Below are 21,992 nucleotides of genomic sequence, written 5' to 3' on the forward strand. Positions count from 1 at the left end.
AACGCCTGGCATATATTAGGTGCTTGATAGATATTTATGGAATATTATATTGAATTTGAATTTATTTGCTTGCAACACAGTTCATTCACTCATCAAATTAATATTTATTGGCCATGAACCTGACTGCGCAGCCATGTGCTTGACACACAGATTGCAGTGTTGAGCTGTGAGAGACGAAGTCCCCGTCCTCAGGGAGCCCAGTGGGGCAGAAGACCATTAGATAATCGCACAAGGAAATGCGCAGTATGACCCTGAGGAGGGCTGCCCTGATACACAAGGCACTCCTCAGACACCTGGTGTCTGAGGGGGAGCTGGTCCTCTTTCCCTGCCCCTGTTCCTCCTCCAGGAGCCTACCTCTCCTGGTGACATGGCCACTTACCAGCCCCCCAAGCCACACCCTAGCAGTCAACGAAAATCTTCTGACACCCTGCCCCCAGCACCCCTTTTTGCAGTCTGCCACTCTCCTCTCTGGTCCTGCCTGGCCTCCCTAGTGTGGCAAAGTAATAGATGTCTATAGTCTGCATTGCTAACTGCCTACAGCTATGATTTGAGCCTTTGTAAAGGGTGAACCAAAAACATCTTCTCTGCAGCCAGAAATTCCCACCTGTGGAGATCTCTGACTCAGGTCTACAGGACAGTGGCCCATGCACATCCATCCACCGTGGGTTTATTCCACTCCAAGAAAGACCTTGGGTTAGGTTCTGGGAAACTTATTCTCCTGGAGATAGGAAGGGAATACATTTTGCATACTTCTCAGTCTGTCCAGGGTGGATCAACTGGTTGGGGACAAAGAGAAGCTGTAAAAGGAGTTGAGTTTTTTTTTTTTTGCCTTATAGTGCTGGAAGGCGTATAGTTCCATTTTGCATGGTTTATGTAGATTTATTTAAATATTTGATTGGCTTTTAGAAATACTCTCCCTGGAGGAAGTTTTAGAGTGTGGCTCTCCACTTATCTTCATGGTCTCTGCTGCTGCTACTAAGTCACTTCACTCGTGTTCAACTCTGTGTGATCCCCTAGAAGGCAGCCCACCAGGCTCCCCCGTCCCTGGGATTCTCCAGGCAAGAACACTGGAGTGGGTTGCCATTTCCTTCTCCAGTGCATGAAAGTGAAAAGTAAAAGTGAAGTCGTTCAGTTGTGTCCAACTCTTAGCGACCCCATGGACTGCAGCCTACCAGGCTCCCCTGTCCCTGGGATTTTCCAGGCAAGAGTACTGGAGTGGGGGGGTGCCATTGCCTTCTCCATCATGGTCTCTAGTCATGCTAAAACTAATGATCAAGGAATACAAACCATTGTGCTAACCACCCAGGGATCATCCACTCCATGCCTGCCCAGGTTGTTTCTATTTCTGAAGAACCTTGAAATTCAGAAAGATTGTGGCAGTACCACCTCTGGGCAGAAGAGGGCGACAGAGCCACATTTAGTATGTGCATCCATGGCAGGGAGTCAGTCCTTTTGGCTGCAGGATCTCATGAGTTTTCAGCTTTGTCAGGCACACAAGGCTGTGTTGCTCTTCCCATTGCACTGGTGAGGAAACTGAGCCTCAGTATTTCCCCGCTAGTTGAGATAGCTGGGAACACTGGAGACTTCCACATTTTTGTAGAGAAAAAGATGATGGGAAGGGTCTGGGGGCTGGGAGACTTAAAGCTGCTTTTGCAGAGCATTTTATGCCAAATGGAGAGAATGATAATTGTCTGGTGCTGATCCAGTTAGAAAGCGGCAGCACAGGAATATAACCTCAAGGTTTCTGACTCTAAATCTAGGCCTCCTGACTCTACAGGGGGTATGTGGATTACCTGGTTCTCCTGGCATTGACAGGTACGGGGATGGATTTCTGCTTACTCACCTTGCTTCCATTTCTGACCTCCTTGGCCCTTGTTCTTACTTCTCGACTAAGTAAATAGGCCAACACAACAACTCTGAATGTTGCCAGAGAGGCCTTGAATCCAAACCTGACTCCAAACCCTTGGCCTTCCTGGAGGGCAGTGTTGCTGAAGGGAAGAGAGTAGGTAGGGTCCTTAAGTGTTATGCTGTGTTCCATGTGCTCTGTTGAGTACATGGAAATCTCGGTGGTGGTAGTGATGGTGACAATGGTGATGACAGTAGCAATATGAACCAACATATGCTGAGCAGTTACTCTCGGTCAAGAGACTGTGCCAAGAATTTTCACTACATTGTCTCATGTAATTCACCCAAGAAACTTGGGAGGCAAGGAATATTGCTCTTATTTTACAATTGAGAAAAGTAAGGCCAGAACAGTTACATAACTAGCCTAAGTTCACTTGAGAAGTAATTAATCCACCGTCACTCTTGTTTCGACCTCCTCACATACACTCCTATGCTACTGTATGCTGCCCTCCAGGGCTTCTGACATCTTAGGTCAGACAGCTCAATTTGCAGCACCATGCAGAAGTTGTCCCACACTTCTGTACCCAGAGTGCAGACTATAATGTTAACAGTGAAGTCACATACCCTCTGTACAGAAATCCTAGTACTTGGAATTGTACTAATTGTAGCCTCCTGTGACCCCAGAATTTAAGGTTTCCCAGAAGAGCCAGCTTAACCCCATAGAACACTTCACCAAGGTTGTCTTTTCCTCTGGGATGAGGAAGACCAGAGAACATTCTCGTTGGTTCAGAAAACTGATAAGACTTATTAGAAATGTTTAAAACCTTTTAGAGATTACAGCTTGTTCCCTTTGTGTTGTATGAGGCATATCACACAAATTGTGTAGCTTGCCTAATACAACACAACAGATTGAAGTCTAAGTCCATTTATTTGCAGTGAATGTTGCTTGTGTATATGTCTGACATACTCAGTAGTCTTTTGTTTTTTTGCTATACTCTGGTACCTATTTTTCATCAAGTATAAGGCATTGGGAAGTCCATCTGAAGACAAGCCATTAAAACCAAGTTGACCCTGCAGCAGTCAGCCCCAAACCTCAGCCCCAGACTTCCTGCTTCTCATAGCAAGGGTCTGCTTGGTGGATGAAAGGGAAGGGACAGTGCCGCCTGGTTGGTGAATGCTAGCTTCCGCCCCACCATCTGTGCTTCTGTGCGTGGAGGGTGAGCACCACTGGGGTGACCATTTGTCCTTAGTGCTTGCAACCTTTGGTGTGTGTGCATGCGTGCTACGTCGCTTCAGTTGTGTCCAGCTCTCTGCGGCCCTATGGACCATAGCCAGCTAGGCTCCTCTGTCCATGGGATTTCCCAGGCAAGAATACTAGATGGCTTGCCATGCCCTCCTCCAGGGGATCTTTCCAACCCAGGGATCAAACCTGTATCTCTTGCATCTCCTGCATTGGCAGGTGAGTTCTTTACCACAAGTACCACCTTGGAAGCCCTAACCTTTGGTGTAAATTGAATCAGTAATAAAGACTACCATCACATAAAAGCCAGTGTTCTCTGTATCTCATTTTAAAGCCATCCTGCACAACCTTAAATTCTACCTGTGCTATTCTGTGTCTCCTGATTTCATCCATACTTTCCTTCCCTTGGCTTATGACACGTTTGACCCTTCAGACCCTCTGAGCAGGGACCAGATCTGACTTTTGACTCCGCTCCAACATCTAATGCTTTGGTGGTGCTCAGGGAATCCCCAGTGACATCACAGTAGAACCCAGACACCTAATATCAAACATACACCCCACTGCCAGAAATACTAAAGCAGAAGGGAGAGATTTTTGTTCTTAGATAGTCAAGTCTTTTCTCCAAAGTCATACCGCCATTTATCAACACCATCTGAGAGCAGGGCTGGCAGGAAAGCCCGGAAGAGATACTCAGTCTTTGGCTCAAATCACTCCTACTTTCCTGTTTCTATAAGGTCTGGAGAATGACTTTAGCCCTCCCAGTCACCGCAGCCACATCTGCATGATATGCAGAGCGAGAGCAGCATAATTAATGAGGTGTAAGACTACGATTGTGAACTAGGATTTCACAAATCAAGCCCAGTGGAAACATAACCTGGAGAATCGGTTAACTTGAAGTTGAGCCCTTGTCTGTTGGGAGTTTACTGCCCCTGCCTCATGTGGCCCTTCCCGTCATGGAGCGAGAAGGGCCCTGACAGGCCTTGGGGACCAGGCCTCTCACTGCTTACAGGAATCTGGAACAATTGAACATTGGCAGCCAGTCTGATCTCACAGCAGGTATGTTAGGTCAACAGAGAGTCCTCTTAAACTCTTGAAATCAGACTCCTTTAGGCAGGCTGTTGCCCTCACAAGTCCCCCTTCTCCACACCCAGACCCTCTGTACCTTGTTACCCCTGCGTCTGAGTGTGTCATATCTGAAAAGAACCTTGGAGAAGGGGGTACAGCCCTTAGCTATTCTCCCGTCTCCCGTCCCTGACTAAGGAAGATACCAGAAATGTGAGATGGGTGCTTACTGTGCTGGTCGCTCCTGTCCCTCGTCCCATCCACTGTGCCATCTGGGAGGATTCTCAGGAAGTGGCCCCCGTTGCTGCAGTAGAGGAGTTTGGGCTTCTTGTAATTGCCTAGAGGCAGGTTAAACTTCTCAGTCAGGGCCGTGAAGGTCGTGGTTTCTCCTTCAGCCATGGCTCAGCAGCTGCTGGTTGTGGCTGTTTCAAGGCTGTAAGAAATTAAACAACCCTGTAGGATGTTCTTCCAGCGAAGGTCTTTGGCTCACTATTTGGTGCCCTTTCAATAAGGCAAGGAGAGCCTCAGGGCACCGGCTCCTGGGTGGGCGGAAACCACAGACTGCCCAGGTGCTGCCCACAGTAAACGGGCCTGCGCAGTGGCCAGTGGTTAAGGAAGGATGGTCCCCGGCAGGGGAGGGATTTTCAGTCATTTCCCACTTCCCAATTGGACTCAGCTCTGGACCAGGCTGTGCGTTTTTTGGAATATCAAATTTGATCATTTTGGTGGACGGAAAAAAAAATAATGTTTTGGTCCCTCCTTCTGATCCACGCACATCCTCAAATTAAACACCGAAGTTGCACTAAAATAACATTCAGGGTCTGGCTGAAACCCACAGAAGCCAAGAGGCCGGCACCGAGGTTGTTCCCTCCACCCTCCCACTGTTTTGCCCAGGTGCTGAGGCCTGTGTACAGAGATAGCCCAGGGAGCCTGGGCACTCAAGACCCGTGGGGGAAGGGGTGGGGTGTTTCCGAGCTAGCCAACAGTTAATGTGTAAAGGAAAATTATGGGTTTGCTGGTGGGAACGGAACCAGAAGTGGAGAAGTAGGCACGTGGAGGTGTTAGGTGGGGTTTTTAAAGGGCCATCAATGTGCCAAAGGACATTTTATGGGGTGGAGTATTTTGAAGGTTCTGCTGGCTGTTACCTGCATTCACAGCTTCCTGTACATCCTCAGATCACACAGGGAAGAGAGTAGTCTATCCCTGGTACAAAGACTACCTTCACCCTAATTACTTCCTAATGAGAAGTCTTATGACACAGAAACCATTGTATGACCTTCTATGACCCTCTAATGATATGTATACCCACTGTACACAAATTATATTATCAGAAATGCATATATGTAGAAATACATCAGTGGACCCACTATACACAAATTTATATTATCAGTGTACAGATGGATTAGTGGACCCACTCTACACAAGTGTGTATTATCAGTGTACAAATGCATCAGTGGCCCTCTACGAACTAAAAAGCAAAGCCGATAAACTTTAGTATTTTAAAACATCTGCTTGCTCCACCATTTAGAAGACTGAATCAGTGCTCACTACAAGAACTGCACAAGAAAGAGGTCAAGAAGAGACCAGAAAACCACCATGGGAATTTCATCTTATAAGAGTGAGTAGATGCCAGTTGTACACATTGATTATCAAGCGGCCTTATAATACTAGTGATCATCAGCATCATCATTAACATATTATGGGCTGGAGTTAACTTATGTCATTGAGGCAGACACTGATATTATCCTCAATTTTTTTATAAAGTGAAACCAAAGCTTATAGCTGCTCATAGCCTGTCTCAACAGCTAGTAAGTGAGCCTCTAAAGGGGTCTGTTGAAAGAAAGCCCCAACTTGCCCTTCATTCACTTTAGGTCAGTTCAGTCGCTCAGTCGTGTCCGACTCTTTGCAACCCCATGAATCGCAGCACGCCAGGCCTCCCTGTCCATCACCAACGCCCGGAGTTTACTCAAACTCATGCCCATCGAGTCGGTGATGCTATCCAGCCATCTCATCCTCTATCGTCCCCTTCTCCTCCTGCCCCCAATCCCTCCCAGCATCAGGGTCTTTTCCAATGAGTCAACTCTTCACATGAGGTGGCCAAAGTACTGGAGTTTCAGCTTCAGCATCAGTCCTTCCAATGAACACCCAGGACTGATCTCCTTTAGGATGGACTGGTTGGATCTCCTTGCAGACCAAGGGACTCTCAAGAGTCTTCTCCAACACCACAGTTCAAAAGCATCAATTTTTCGGTGCTCAGCTTTCCTCACAGTCCAACTCTCATATCCATACATGACCACTGGAAAAACCATAGCCTTGCCTTTCATTACCATGACAGTATTAAGTGACTTCAGTGATAGCACAGTATTACTAGCAGAAGTGGGAGTTTTACTCAAAGCCTGGCACTTACATCTGCCCCCATGGCCTGATCATTCATTGTTACTCATCTGTAACCCAGGTATTGGCCGTCACCACCAACAGCCTCCACTTTTGCCCCCATGTATGTTGTCATTCCCTGGAGAACCCATGTCACCAGGTGTTAGGAGTCCTGTGAACTTAACAGAAGGCCAGCCAGTCTCCTACATTCCTCACTCTCCCCTTCCAGCCATCCAGCCATCCCTGGAGTGGCTTCAGGGAGCTGCTCGCATAGAAGGTAATTCCAACAGAAATCAAGACAGCACTTTGGGTGATTTGTCCTAGTGACTTTGGAATTAGAGTTCATGTTAGAAGCCTCCACATGTTCCTCTGCTTCAGGCATTGTAATGTGTCTGGTACATCTCTTCCAATCTGCAGCCGCATGGGCTATGGTTTGAAGTCCCTCCAAGGATCCTCAGAGTTTTGCATATACCATGTAAACTACCTTTAAAGTCAGACCACCTCCAAATGTCTTCTTCACATAAGGCAAAACTCTGTCCGGTCCTTTTCACATACAACAATAACAAATGGAAAATTAATTTCATATACATCAGTTCCACAGGGCAGACGGCAGAGTTCACCTTCCACAGCTCTTTACATTCCCTTCCCAAAACCTCACTCTCTTTCCCAAAACCCTCTTTATCCACACAGCTCTGAGTCTCTCTCTGTGCTCAGCCCTGTTTCCTCCCAGCCTCTCAATGTCCCTCTCCCTCCTCTTCCCCATTCCACACAATTCTGGAATCCCCTCTGATGTAAAGCAATTCAGTGCTTCCAAACATGGGCATTTTCACCCATCACCTGTCGTCAACATACAACACTGACCAGATCCTTGTGCCTTAAATTACAGCTAAGAGATAATCCATGTTTTTTGTTCTATCAGTCCTCTTTTCAAGCACCTAGTACTTAATTAGGTACAGGAGACAATAACCATATATTAGTGGTGGCCATTTCACTATACAAATAGTCATTTGTATTCTCCGTCTTAGGCAGAATTTTGCTTCTTGCTGTCCCTGGATTTTTTCAAAGGGAGGTCCCCGTGAGCCCTGGTCATGCAGCAGTTGCTGTGATGAGGACGGCCTCTGTTCGAGATCTGGCACCCATTAGGAGTCTCCATTAAGTTGGTTTCTAAGTGTTGCATGTGAATCAGGCTCTACTCATTTACATTGTTGCTTCCATTCCATTAGGAAGAAGGGAACAGATGCACCGAAAGGCTGGCCATGGTTGGAGGCATCAGTTCTGGCCAAGAATTCTACTGATGCTCTCACATTCATGTGTATGTTAAGCCATGAAGCCTGGGCTTTATCACTGCAACTCTCCCCAGATAGGACCTCTGCCAGAGGCCAGGCACCCCTTCCCTCTGGTTTGCATTGCAGCCTGGGGTTATACAAGCCCCCGCCTCTGCTCTGGGCCTGCTCCACCCAGTAAGAGGTGCGGTGACTGTGTGGCTGCATTGACTTAAGATTGCTCCCATCACCCTTTGGTTCAAATCCATACCTGAAATCTGAAGGTGATATGCTGATGCCTGAAAATAAGCCTTGAGTTCAATGTGAATTTGGTAGGCTGTGAAGTGGCATTTGATGAATCAGCTGTGAAACATACAAAAATGAAAATTTTTTTGTTGTTGAAGGAAACTCCAGAGGCACAGAATGCCCTTCCCCTTTCTGCTTTGTTTACAGTTTACTTGTATTTTCAGTAGTGGTTGGTCCAAAGTTCCTTGCCAATCCAGTAAGTGTTAAAGGACAGGCATGAAGAAAGTGTATGACATGATAAAACCATTAGGCAGCAGCCTTACCAGGCCCTTGGGGATTTTCACAAATTGCTCTAATAAATGAATCCATTAACTATGTGAAATTAGGCGTAGAGCATAATGGAAATTTATAAGCCCTGCTCCTGGTTACTATAATCTTTTTGTTGGCTGTCAGGGAAGGGGGTTATCTCTGTGTTTGTTGGGAGATGGAAAAGACCAAGCCCAGTGGATGTCATTGTCATGTGCTTGGCCCAGCCCTCTGGGATTTGGGGCCCTGGGGAGATTTTCTCGACTTACCAGTGACAACCAAAGTGAGGAGAACACCAGGCGTGTTGGAACATTTATATTAAGCCTGACATATTTTGTTAGCTGTAGCCTCTGGAAGAGAACCTGGGCTCTGACACATGAATAGGATGTTAAGTATATGCTTTTAGCTGGGAATACCACAGTCACTTTTCAGTGTGGGAGAGTAAGGAACACCGTACAGCTCTAGCTATGCACAAATTGGCTCTGGGAGCCTAGGCGAGTCATTAACTTCTTCCAAGATATTTCCTCTAATAATCCCCACCCTGCTGCCTACCTCAGATTTAACCCTTCAGCTGACTGAAGGGTTAAATGAATACAGTATTCATAACGCTACTTAGAAAGTTTACAGGTGTGACCTGACCTCTAGGAGATAGGGGTAAGTGGTTATGTTGAACTGGTTGAAGCCTAATGTGGTCTAGGTCAGCTGCAACTGAATGCTTAATTTAAAATAATTTTTTCAGCTGGTATGGAAATAGAGTTTTTCTCCCCTCTAATATTTGGCAGAAATTAGCTAAGCCCTTCCTCCCTTATCATTCAAGCCACAAACACAGTGGAAAAGATGGAGGCGGCACAGGTGAGCCATGGTTATGTGAGAAAGAATCCAGGTCACTGTTTCATACTCAGTTCTCAGCTTACTGATGGTTATTGAAGGAATGTTCGTGAGGCTTGCTGTTTCTAGGACACATATGTGTTCAGTGTGGCCCTGGGCTAGGTCAGAAGCGAAGACATGGTTCTAAGAATCAAAGGAAGACAAACACTGATGTTTATTTTTTTTAATTTTGTTTTTAATTTCTGTCACTGCTTAAGCAATGCAGAATACCCATGAAGGAGGATGTTTTGCAAAGTGTATTAAGCCATTGAAGGTAAGTGCATAGGCATCTGTTAAGGTGATAATTGGGTATGTGTTCTCAAATTCAGTATATGTAAAACAGATCTCACCTTTGGCCTCAAATATACCCCAGGTCCTTTCTCTCATCTCTTTGAATGGTGTGACTCAAAAGCCTGAGCTTTTCCTTAGAGATACTCATTTACCTTAGATATTGATAAGTCAAATATACATGTTAAAAGAAATAGAATGTATTAATTCCAACCAGCAACTGACAGGTATAAGGGAAAAAAGGTGAAATGAATAAAACTGTACTTAACCAAAAGAATCTAGAAAAAAAGAGAAAACTCATAGAAACTTTTAAAAACATAGCTCATAATTAAGTGACAGAAATAAATTCAAATATATTTAAAAACATTGCTCATAATTAAGTAGCAGAAATAAATTCAAATATATTTATAATCACAATAAATGTAAATGGGCTAAATTTGCTAGTTATTTGATTTTTTTAAAAAATCCATCTACACTGATTACAAGAGACACATTAAAAGCATGAGGACACAGAAAGATTAAAAGAAAAAGGATGAAAAATAGACACCAAAAGTTAACAAAAATTTAAGTATAGCAATATTAATATATTAATAATATAAAATAGATCTATGGCAAAAAGAATGATCAGGGATAAAAAGGATCACTGCATAATGGTAACTGGATCAACTCAACAGAGAGATGTAAAACTTCTAAGCCTGTGTATACTTAATAATGTAGCCTCAAAAATGAAAATGGACAAATATGTAAGAGAAGTTGTTGACCAGTCCACAACGATGGTGGGAGATTATAGCACATTTTTGTCATAAATAATAGAGCAAATAGACAAAAAGTACTATGTGGAAGATCAAAATACACAATTAACATGCTTAATTGAATGAACCATATAAGAGAACCCTACACCAAACAATTAGTGAACACCGTTTTTCTCATGGACACACAGAGCATTTACAAAAATTGACCATGTTCAAGGTCATAAAGTTAGACTCAACACAAATAGAATTTTGTTGAGACTATTCTTTGGTTAGAGTAGAAATCACTCCCACCCATCCCACGCATGACAAAGCCCTTTCAACTGTGCCTCTTCAATGTCTGCTAGCATCACCCTCCCTCTTGCATTTTCACTGTGCTGCTGGGAGCAAGTGTAACACCTTCTCTCACCTGGGCTGCTGAGACGGACAGCAATGGCCTCTCTTCTCCAGCACTGCTGTCTTCCAGTCCACTTTATACCCTGCTGCCAGTGACCTTTCTAACATATGAAAATGAGCATTTCTCTCCTATTGAAGATCTTTGACCTTGTCAGTGTGTTCTCTGCTGCCATCAGGATAAAACCCAAACCTATGACCTATAGCCTTTCCTCATCTGGTCCCCACCTAACCTTGTTGCCTTTCCTCTCATTGGTCTGCTCTTTTTGGAGTCCCCCCACACCCTCACACTCACCCAGCTGCATTCTCTCTGTCTCTCCCTTCTTCCACCCTTCCACCATGGCCTGGCTAAGTCATACTCATCTTTCAAAAATTCATCTCAGATATTCCCTCCTCCAGAAAGCCTGTTTGGACATATCACCAGCCCTAACCTCCCTACTCTTCCTCCATCCCACAGACACCAGTTTAGATTAGTCGATTCCCTAATGCTCCCATGGCAGCATACCGTTTACTCTGTCATAGCACTGGGTGTAATTGCTGTACATATTCCCTACTTAACCCTTCATTATTTTCCAGTTGCTCTGGGATAAAGAGTAAGGCCAGAACAAGGACAGCAGGGCTCTGTGAGGACCAGCCCTGGCCTCTACCCCTGCTCATGCCCCTTCATATTCTCTCTCTAAGCTTCCGCTTCCTCACGCTATTCCCTCTCTCTGGAGCACCTTTCTTCTCCTCCTCCCCTCTGCCTCATTCACCTGATTGACTCCTACTATTTTCCCAGTCTTAGTTCAATTCTCATTTCCTCAAGCCTTGCCTGACTTCCATTAACTGGATTAGGTTCCTCTAGTTCTCCCAGGACCATTTAGCATTTCCTCAGAGCTCCTATTTCAGTTTTTAATTACACCTTCATTCTTAGATTATTTAATTAATGTGTCTTCATGACTGAGCTGTCAGCTCCATGATAGTACAAACCAATCTGTCTTGCTCACCATGGTAGCCTAGTACCTGGCAAAATGCCTGTTACTGAATGGGCATTTGATAAATATTTGTTGAAAGAGTGAATGAATATAATTTGACTATGTTTGCTTGACTGTCTCCTTCATTAGTCTCCAAGGCCCTGGAACAGAAGCTGTGCTTTTTCTTTCTAGACCCAGAACTTAGCAAATGGCTGGACATAATCAGTGTTATGTGCATTTCTGTTGATTGAATAGCAGGCCAGTCCCTTCTTGGGAGCCTCTCATGGAAATATATTATCAGGACACCTAATTAGAAGGTGGTGTCCTAAAGGTGTTAACAGAGTATCTAAGCAAAGAGCCTACATGTATTTTGATTTGGTTCAGATTAGGTCTGGAATATCCTATCCTATGTTAAAAGCAGGCCAAAACCTGGTTCTCATTTTATAGAAGATACTTCCTTACTACTTCGAAGGAGATGTTAAGGAAATTAAAGATCTTAAAGGAAGGGATCAGACCCTTTGGTCTCAAGTCTGACCTCCTTATCTCACCTAGAGAAAGTTGGTAGGGTCTGGAAACAAGTTTCAGGTGTTATTTCTGCCAGGGAGTGTCAGGTTGGCAGGACCCACTTCACACCCTCTGGTGAGGAGAGGGACACAAGTGTGTTCTCCTATTTCCTATTCTACCTTTGGTGTGTGCTAGGTCCGCACCAGCACTGAGGAAGGAATGGGGCCATGACTGACTGGCTTGGGCTATCACTTCTGCGTGTTCCTCCTAAGCCAGATCTGTTCCACGAGCTGAAATCCCATCTTCCAAAGTTAGCAGTAAACTATGGACATGGCTGTGGGATGGACTTGACAGTGACATGCAGGAGTCATCTCCTACAAGTTTGTGAAAGCCAGTTTATTAATTATGAATTTTGCTAGCCGGTTGTTGAACCATTAGTAACTTGTAAGTTCGCCCCAGGGAGAGTGTTTACACCACAGAAATTGGCAAATACTATAAGAAAAGACTTTTCCTCTCTCTATTCTTCCTTTCCCTCTCTCCCTCCTTGCCTTCCTTCCTTCCTTTTTTCCCTCTGACTGCCAAACTCAGGTTGGAGTTCTGGCTGGACACTCACTAGTGTGTGTCTTTTTTGTTTTTTGTTTTTTTTTAATTCCTTATCTCCAGAATGGGGCCCCGTAGTAGCAGCTACTGCACGGAGTTCTGTAAGCCATAAATAATAATACATGCAAAGCACTGAGCCCAGCACTTGAAAACTTATAAGCATTCAGTATATGTTAGCTTGATTACCAGCCTCCATGTATCTTATTGTTTGGTTTCGCCAGTTATCTGTGCTATTAAAATTGAACAAAGTTGATTTTTAATGTTTACTGATATTTTAGCAATATTTGCAAATATTTTTTAAGTGATAGGGTAGAAATTTTTCATGTCACTGACATGCATTGATGCTCTCTTCTCATTTGCTTAGGTGTTGACTATGATATACTATGGGTTTGTGTGTGTTACTGTCCAGGATGATAGAAAATCTACGTTTCAGTTGTCTTCATCTCCAATACTCTTTAATTTAGTATTCTTTTAATCCTTAAGAATCCCAAAGTCATTGAGAATAAACTATCCCCTGGCTTCCAGAATCAGATATTACATGAGGGATATCAAAATATCATGTTTTGGAAGATAACTTCTACTCTGCACCTGTCAAGGGCAGGATGCTGCAAATGTTCTGAAAATTTGCAAAAGAAAAGAAGGAAAAATAAAATAAATTTTTAAAAAAGCCTGAAATCCCTAATCCATAATTCTGAAATTCAAAAGACTCTGAAAACCAGAAGTCCTTTCATTATTCAAATATGGCAAAACAAGACAGAAACTGTCCTGAGACTTTTTAAAGTTTTTTTTTTATTCCATTTGGGTTAATATTTATATAATCTGGTGGAGAGTTATTAACATGCTTGATTTTAGGCTACTATGCCAGACACCTCTGGAATTATTCCATCATATACAATATACACACCATACTACCTTTCTAAAATCTCCCAAATTCTGGATTTTGAAACATATCTAAGTCTTTTTGAAACAGGAATTCTGGAACTGTAGTAGAAATCATAATGTCTGCCTTTAAGATATTCACAATCTGGCCATACCAGAAATGAAGTCATAAAGTTATGCTTCAGATAAGAGGGATATAGATGCTTAGACCAAGTGTAGCCAGCAGGAAGTGGGGACTGTTCATCTAATTGGGCTGTGTTACCCAATGGCTCAGTCCCAACCTTAGGTCTTTTACCCCTCAATGAAGAGTAGAAAATATGAGCAGACACATACTTTCCAAAGAATCTCCTCCAATATCCTTCATTCCTTCCCTTGATTCCCAAATTTAATTCTCTGCAGTCTGGCTTAACCATTCCCAAAACACTTCCCCCTTAGAGCATCATTTGTTTAGACATCAGGAATTCTTTTAAATGCTTAGAGAAAACGGCCTCTGTTCAAGAGGAAAAACAGAGTGCTCCCTGGCGCAGCTGTGTGCTCTGTGGGCCCCAGGTCTGTCTGGGCTTAATGGTACACCCCGGGCCAGAGCATCCAGCAGGCACTTAGCCGTTCTGAAGACCTGCACACATCTTCAATGGGAACATCCTTCCTGCAGACTGACACAGGAAGCCCCAGGGCCTCGAGCCAAATGCAAAGTGATTCTGCAGGGGCTCTAGCAACCCTTTCCACCCATCCTCTAGCCTCCTCTTACTGATGTGTCTCCAAAAATCTTTTGAATCTGTTGTGCAAGTTAACAGTCTCCAGGACCAGCCCAGCAAGGACATTCCTTTCTTGAAATCGACAGACCTTCCAGCTCATAGAAAGAGAGTCTGTTTGCTGAGTTGTTTTTTTTTTTTGCTTTTCTCCTGACCTAGAAAATTTGGCTTCTACAAACTCAATCTTTTGAAGTATGTATTTGTTATCTCTTTGGAAATGCTGAGGCCTTGCCCTACCATATGTTTCCCAATAGCCTACCCTGGACATACCCATAAATAATAAAATATGCCCATAAATAATAAAATAGTGACCTTTTCTCAGACATGTACTAAGTACCAGGTACTGTCTAAAGTGCTTTGTATATATTATATTAATTAATCTTGAAGAAATTCTGTTAGGCAGGCATTGCTTTTCTTTGTTTTTATGGCTAGGAGGTAAGTGAATAGAGTAATATTTTCTAGCAGTCAGCTACCCTGGTCAGTTTGATGTCTCTGAGTTTAATAGAACAGAGACACTGCCCTGACCTGAACTCAAGGCATTGCTTGTTTGTCCCCTGTTTTGCTTCTGAAGACCCTGAGACTCAGAGAGCTTAAGTAATTTGTCTTAAGGTCACACAGCTACATAAATGTGAAAACTGAGAGCTGAAGAAAGACTTAGGTTCTGACTCCAGAGTCCATGATTTGAATTGCCAAAGAAACTTGTGAAAGAGAATAAAATGCCTGTTGGATTAAGTGATCCTTAGCTTTTCTACCCGTTTTACCCTACCAGCTTCCATAGCTTGCAAAGGCCCCTGGACTGTGTTCTGCTGGAGGTACTTTTCTTCCTTGAATGAAGTCTTTGACGGGTTCTTTGACACATGACTATCGGCTTCCCCAGCGTTATAGTGGCGCCCACCAGCACTTTCCTCATTGTCACTGTGATGCTTTCCCCAAATAACCCAACAATGGCTAAATCTTTCTTGGCTTTTGTCACTGCACAGTCATTTGCCTTTACTTTTAAAGGGCTGGGTGAGATCTGAGGTCACTGGGCAGACTGAGTGAAAGATCTTCCTTCCTACTGTGTTGGAGTGACCGTGAAAAAGGGAGGTTTTCATAGACGTGGCTTGCATGACCTGGCGAGTCATTTAATTTTTCTGATCCTTATTGATAAAAGGAAGCTGTTAAGAGGACTGATCCTATTGTGCCATGAGGATGGGAGAGAGTGAGGCCTGGGAAGGGCCTTGCATGTAGGGAGTGAGTACCTTGAAAATGGAAGGTATCATGACTGTTGTTAGTAAGAGCATTATTTTATCCCATGTGTTGATTATTTACTTTTTTACAACATTTAGGGTTTCACAGAGCATTTTACTTGAGTGAACTATCATCTTGGAGTGCCAGTTACATAGACTGTACGTTAGGTACTTAATAATCATTTCATATTTGTTCTTCCTACTGTTATGCCAAGAGACCTGCAGTGCAGAGAGGCTGAGTGACTTATCAAAGCAAACCTATGACTTAGCCGAGACTAAAACCCTCAGTCTCGAGACATCAGTTTATTATCCTGCTGCCTCCACTCTGTGGGGCAACCTCGTTTCCAAGGGCCCCATGCTCACTCGAAACATTAAAAAATAAAAAAGACAAAACTCACATTTCTGCCAGACAGTGATTTCCAAATGTCTCTGGAAGAAGAGTTAGCAGTCCTGGCAGGCGGTTTTGTGTTGCAAGGTGCTTGGATACGAAAGAGGAATGTAAACCCCATGGAACTCATTTCACATGTCAGAGTCTATTCTGGATCTTGAAAGTGGGCCACGGAGGCCCCAGCTCTGCCCCAAGAGCTACATTCCTGTGGAGGCGTCCAGCAGGAAGCGGGCGGGGAGCAAGGCCCAGGATTCACAGAGGGACCCAGTGGGTGTCACAGCCAAAGGGCAGGAAGAAAAGAATCCTCCACCCCAGCACCAGCCTTCCAGAGCCTGGTCCCTGCAGAACTTGCCTCAAGGCAGTGTGAAATTGGTCTCCTTTTGTGTTATTTCTTTTTAAGGACTTCAGCTAGTTTTATAAGTTCCTTTCACTTGCCTACTCTTTTTGATCCCACATGAAAAGTCCAAAAGGGACCAGTGTCCAGTTTTCACTGTTTGCCCTGTTTCATCATGTTTGATGGCTCTTTGGCCCTGTGACCCCATCACTGGTGTTGCCCACACAGGTCTACACATAGCTCAGCTATTGACAGGAACCAGGGGGACTTTATGGGAAGGGCATGGAACAAGAGAAAATCACCACCAATGGCCCTGGGAAATGATTGGTGTTTGATAAAGCTTGGAAGTAAGTTGAAATTTGTATCCAAGAAACTCAACTAAGAGATAACTCTGCCCCTCATAGCTAGCGTCTCCAGGAACACGCACATTGCAACCAAGACACCATTTATCAGGAAAATCACAATGATAGCCCAGGACCAATAAGCAGGGCAGTGCACGTGTATGTTAAACATGGCCTCATGAGAGTTGTCTTTAGTTCTGGCGGGTAGCTGGAAGCATGCTTTGCTCTCATCCTTCCCACTCCACATGGTTTCTGTCCTCGTTTATTTCTTTTTTTCTAACTGACTTTTCAAAGTCACTAATGTCCTCTAGTGTCCATTGCTCCCCTCTGATGTTTCAGAGATCAAAGTGCCATTACATCGGGTGGAGTGGTTTGAAAAATGGGGCACTTCTATGTTACTGACCTTTGAAAGCAGATTAAGCAACAAGAAGTAAGGGGAAATGTCAGAGAGCCTTCTTTCTTCTCTGGGCTGCCATCTTTTTGCACATAATTCCTCTTAACTTTCAAGGAGCCTGCATTCCTTGGCTCCTTAACATTGTCAGGTTCAGGGGCCTCCTCTGGAATTTGATAAATCTAGACATTTAGGTGGGACCATGGAATGGAGCGATCAGAAGGCTGAACATTTCCTAACATTTTCTTGATATTGTATTCCTAAACCCTTGATGGTATGAATAACTTTTCTGTGAATTTGTTCATAGAGAAGATAGATAAATAAATGAATGTTGCTTTTCAAAACTGGCCTGCACCAGATCAGATCATTAAGTTGTCAGGTTTCACTTTCTGTAAGGAGCTTGGGTGATTAGATTTGCAAAAATTCTCCTTAACAGCAATCTTCAACTTTATGACCATTAGGAGCCTCCCTGAGTCTACTTATGTTGGGCCCACCCTGGCTAGGGGAGATCCTATCACTTCGCTATCCTCTATCTCAGACCCAAACATTCATGATAATTTATGATTTTATTTATGTATTTGCTTACTTGTTACTGTCTATCTCACTCCAACACCACACACACACACACACACACATACACTGACTCACTCACTCACCCACTCACTCACTGACTCACTCACTCTCTCTCTAATGGAAGCCCCAGGAGGGCCCAGGTCAGGTTCCTTTGGCTTACATGATATTGTCAGTGCCTAGCTCTGTGCCTGATGAGTAGTAATTACTCAATAAACATATGGGAGTGAATGAATTCAAGAAATATGTTCCCAGAAAAGTTGTTGGGAAGAAGTGTAAAGAAAACCAATGTATCAAAAATTCTTCCTATGGAAGAAGATGATATTTAAGGTTAGTTTCCTTTTCCTTTGAATCCTTTTAAGCAAGGTAAATAGCATGTTAAAGAACAGTGTTTGCCAGAGTTAGAACCACTGGTTATCCCTATAGGACTTTGAAGGAATTAGTGGAAGGCCCATCCATTTTTCTTTCTCTTATTTTCCCTTCTATCTACTCATCCATCTTTTCTTACTGTATTTATTAAATGCTTGTCAAGTATGGATATATGCCAGACATAGTAAAATAGGTAATAGAATATCTACCTAGTGTATATTACTGTGAGGATTAAATGAGATAATTGTACTTAACTGTTTCTGGCAAAGCACCTAACATATTAAGAGCCTGATAAATGTTAGTTATTACCATTACCATCAGAAGTATTTATGAAGCAACTATTTACACCATTTGTCTCAGAGTCTCCGCAGTAAGGAAGAAAGGATACCATCGAAACCACCAGGGGCTTTCGATGATGTATGTCATTAATTCCCCTTCCGTTATGTCTACTTTAGAGCAGAGTTACATATAGCCTCTTATTTTACAGGTGGGGATGGTCAGCTCAGCAGGACAAGAGTGAGGAACAGAATGTCAAATTTTTCAGTAAAGATAGGATCGGTGACTGATTTTCCCCTTTTGCCCCAGCTTCCTTAAATGGCTTAGCTCAGTACTTGTACTCTTTAAAGAAGCTTGATATTTTGTTCATCATGGACTTTTCTGCATTAAATTTGATTTTTTAAAAGTCTTGCATTAAAATATCATTTCTCTTGATTTCTAAGTATATTTTGTGCCCAATGCAAGTGCCCCCCTCATCCTACCCTGGTACCAGCCCTTTTAGCTGGTTGACCTGTTTGAGTGCTCGTGATCAAGCCATTCGACTCTAGTTAAGGGCTATCAGATTCACGTTCTTGTCACCCACTGTCAGTACCCAGCCCAGTTCACCACCAGCTCCTATCTTAACATCTAAAGTAGCCCCTCGTTTGTTCTTGGTCTCCTCAAGTCATTACTATACACAGAGTCAGAAGATCTTTTAAAACCTATTTCAGGTGATCACTCCCTGGCTTAAAACCTGTAACTTTCCATTTCCATAAAGTAAAACTCAAACCCTTAACCATGGTCTGAGACCCTATGACCTGGCCTGACCTCCCATTCCTCTCTCCCTTTGCCCATCACTTTCCATCCACTCTGGTCTTCCCTTGGATCCTTGAGTCCACGGTGGTCTCCACATGGCTGCCTTCATCACACGGTTCCTCTCTGAGCAGTGCCTGTGCCCACCTCTTTCTACCTTGCAGATGGCAGCTGAGGTGCCACCTCCTCAGAGGTCTTCCCTGACCTCTGGTCTAAGTTCTGCCGCTCTCTGCCCCTACTGTTCTCTTCTCTTGCCTCTTGTTCTTTCCCTTTTCAACACTTCTCATCATTTGTAATTTCATTGTTTGTCCACCCATGTGTTTACTTGCTTGATATCTTTCTCCCTGACTCAACCGTAAGCTCCTGAAGGACAGAGCTGGGCTTATTCACCACCTTCTCTGCAGCCTCTAAACCATGTCTGGCACAGAGAAGTCACCCAGCCCTTTATTGAGTAAATGAGGGAAGGAAGGGAGTGACTGGAGAAATCGGTCTTCAGCTTGCAAAATCTTGATCTAAGGGCTCTCCCACACACTGCGGAACTTTTATGTCCTATTCTACTCTCTGTCGTCATGAACTTTGCTCTTCTAAAGCAAGTGTTTTTCCCTTGGATTATTTTTATAGAAAAAAGGGAAGCAAATATAGAGATAATTATTGATTCTCACTCATCAAGTCGCTGCTCCCTATCACCAACATCCTTCTGAGAGCCTGCTGCAGAATTCTTGGGAACCACAGGAAATAAGTCCACTAACCACTTGAAATGCTCTTATAAAAATAGACTGAACTTGACCTTCTTCCTGTGGAAAGGCCTCTTTATTCAGGGCAAATGTTACAGAGAAATTCTATCTGCCCTTAGGAGCTTCCCTCTTCCATCATCCTTCCAGCAGGACTTATCTGGACGAGTGTGGAATCCTGTTCTGACCCTCTGCCTGGGTCAACATCTGAGCAAATTCTTCCTTTATTATTTTCATGCTGTTGTTTTTATATTGAAATGGTGAGATAAGCAAACAGAAGTCAAAGCCTGGGGGACCTATTGGAATATTCTGCTATGCACTGGTACTCCCCGAGGAGTGGTGTTACTCTCGCCAGAGGTCATCACTACTGTGCCTGGGCTTCAGTACAGGGGTGCACCTTCATCACGCTGATCATTATCTGCTTACTTTAAAATTTTATTACCAAAGTGCAGTTTTACTTCAGTTCAATGTCCTTATGTAAAGGAGGCTTTATTTCTCTAGTATAATCGCAAAAATATCCCATCAGTAGAAGGCAGTGGTCAAGACAAATAAAATCAAAGGACATAGTCACTGGCTTCTGCTTAGGTGCTGTTCTCTGCCTGCTCAGCTCTTTAGGTTATCAAGAGAGAACAGCAATTCTTCTAGAGGAGTTGAAAACAAAATTGTACCAAGATGAAGCTTTCTCCCTGAACAGTGAAAATGGTTGAAGGAGACTCTGAAGGGGGCAGTGGTCTCCCTACAGTGGTCCTGAGAGATGTCATAGCACCACTTAGAAGTGCTCCTGTAGCAGCAGGGGCACATGCAGCATGCTTGATGAAACAGAGGTTAGTACTTAGGGTTTACTGTTACACCAGTTCAACAAAGAAGCAGAGAATGCCAGTCAGTCCCCTTAGAAATCCTGAAATATGAGGAGGTGATAGAAAAATTAGAAAATACAGATAAACAACAGTAAAAAGTTTTAAAAGATTGTTCATGATCCTGTCAGCCAGAGAGAACTCCTTTTAACATTTCCATTCATGGAAATGTAAGCATTTTACAAAGTGGAATCATATATGTGAATTGTATATACAAATATCTCAGATTTCCTGCGACACAAAACTTTCTGCTTTGTTAATTTTCTGCATTGTTTGCCTAATTTCTAATTTGTTACTATCTACTTTTATCTTTATTTTTTCCTATTACTGCTTACTTTTAGTTTACTTTCCCCTTTTATTTTTCAAAACCTTTTCCTGCAGAATCTTGGATCATCAATTTTAAACCTTTCAAAATATTTTAATGTGAGCACTTAAAGGTAAAATTTCTAATAATTGTCTTGAGTTACCTCCCAAAATTTTTGTATGCTGGGTTTTGTATATCATTTAGCTTAAGCTATTTTGTAATTTCTTCTTTGATTTTTTTTCTATATGTGTAGTTTAATTGAAAATATTTATATTTTTCCTAGACATGTTATGGTTATTGATATCTAATTTAATTTACCAGTGACCATAGGATTTATTCTCTATGGTTTCAGTTCTGTTAAATTGATTCAGACTTGGTCTAAAGAAAGTGGAATCACATGTATGATTTTTTTTTCATTAATAAATGTATATCTATGTACATCTCCATTTGTAATGGCTACATAGGATTATAGCATTTGGTTATAAGTGCAAGCAAAACGGTGTCAACTAAGCCTCTATCATTAGACATTTCGGTTGTGTACTCTCTGTCACTGTTATGAACAAAATTGCTCTAGGCAGCCTTACCCACCAGACCTTTAGGAGGATTTATGTCCTTAGGAGGATTTATGGAAATAGAATTGCTAGGGTAAAGTATATACATTTTAAGTTTTTTACTCAAAATTTTCAGAAGGTTTGTACCCATTATGTGGCTAGGTTCCATTTATACTCCTTGACTTATTATCAGTATTTCCCTTCTTATTCCTATGTCTGCTCTTCAAGGTAGAGAAATTAATTTGAAACCTTCTGACCTGCTGACTGGTTTCCAAGTCCCCTCGTAAAGTGGGGCCCTTGCTCCTTTTGCCTCCACTTGTTCTGAGGGTGCCTGGCACCACTCGTGGGATCTTGCTGCACGCGTTCCCAAGCCTGTGACCCAAAGTAAAGGATGCTTTCCCAGCAGTGTGGGCCTGTGGAGCTTGCCAGAGTCCAGTGAAGCTTGCCAGAGTCCAGTGAGCCCTGGGCTCCTGGGGAGCAGATGCCCTGGACCAGCACTGGCTCAGGCGACCTTGGAGGCCTTCTTTGTCTCTTTGACACTTC

The 21,992-nt window shown here is 43.2% G+C and overlaps 1 protein-coding gene and 1 non-coding gene across 7 annotated transcripts in view; both read right to left on the bottom strand.

Annotated features, from left to right (window-relative positions):
- Positions 1–21,992, bottom strand: part of FGF1 (fibroblast growth factor 1) — a 100,718-nt gene that overhangs the window by 18,941 nt on the left and 59,785 nt on the right. For 5 of the 6 annotated variants that reach the window (XM_043913105.1, XM_043913108.1, XM_043913106.1 and 2 more), the window contains one exon: positions 4,378–4,580. In XM_043913105.1, coding sequence (XP_043769040.1) covers positions 4,378–4,546 — 169 coding nt within the window. In that variant the 5' untranslated portion in view covers positions 4,547–4,580. Of the gene's footprint in view, positions 1–4,377; positions 4,581–8,053; positions 8,146–21,992 lie in introns of all 6 variants that reach the window. The other variant, XM_043913107.1, reaches the window with a different exon arrangement.
- On the bottom strand, positions 14,739–14,857 carry LOC122701161. Its single transcript, XR_006342999.1, has one exon. It is a non-coding gene; the product is annotated as a small nucleolar RNA SNORA36 family (small nucleolar RNA).

This window comes from Cervus elaphus, chromosome 9, assembly GCF_910594005.1.
Source record: "Cervus elaphus chromosome 9, mCerEla1.1, whole genome shotgun sequence".
Classification (NCBI taxonomy): Eukaryota; Metazoa; Chordata; class Mammalia; order Artiodactyla; family Cervidae; genus Cervus; species Cervus elaphus.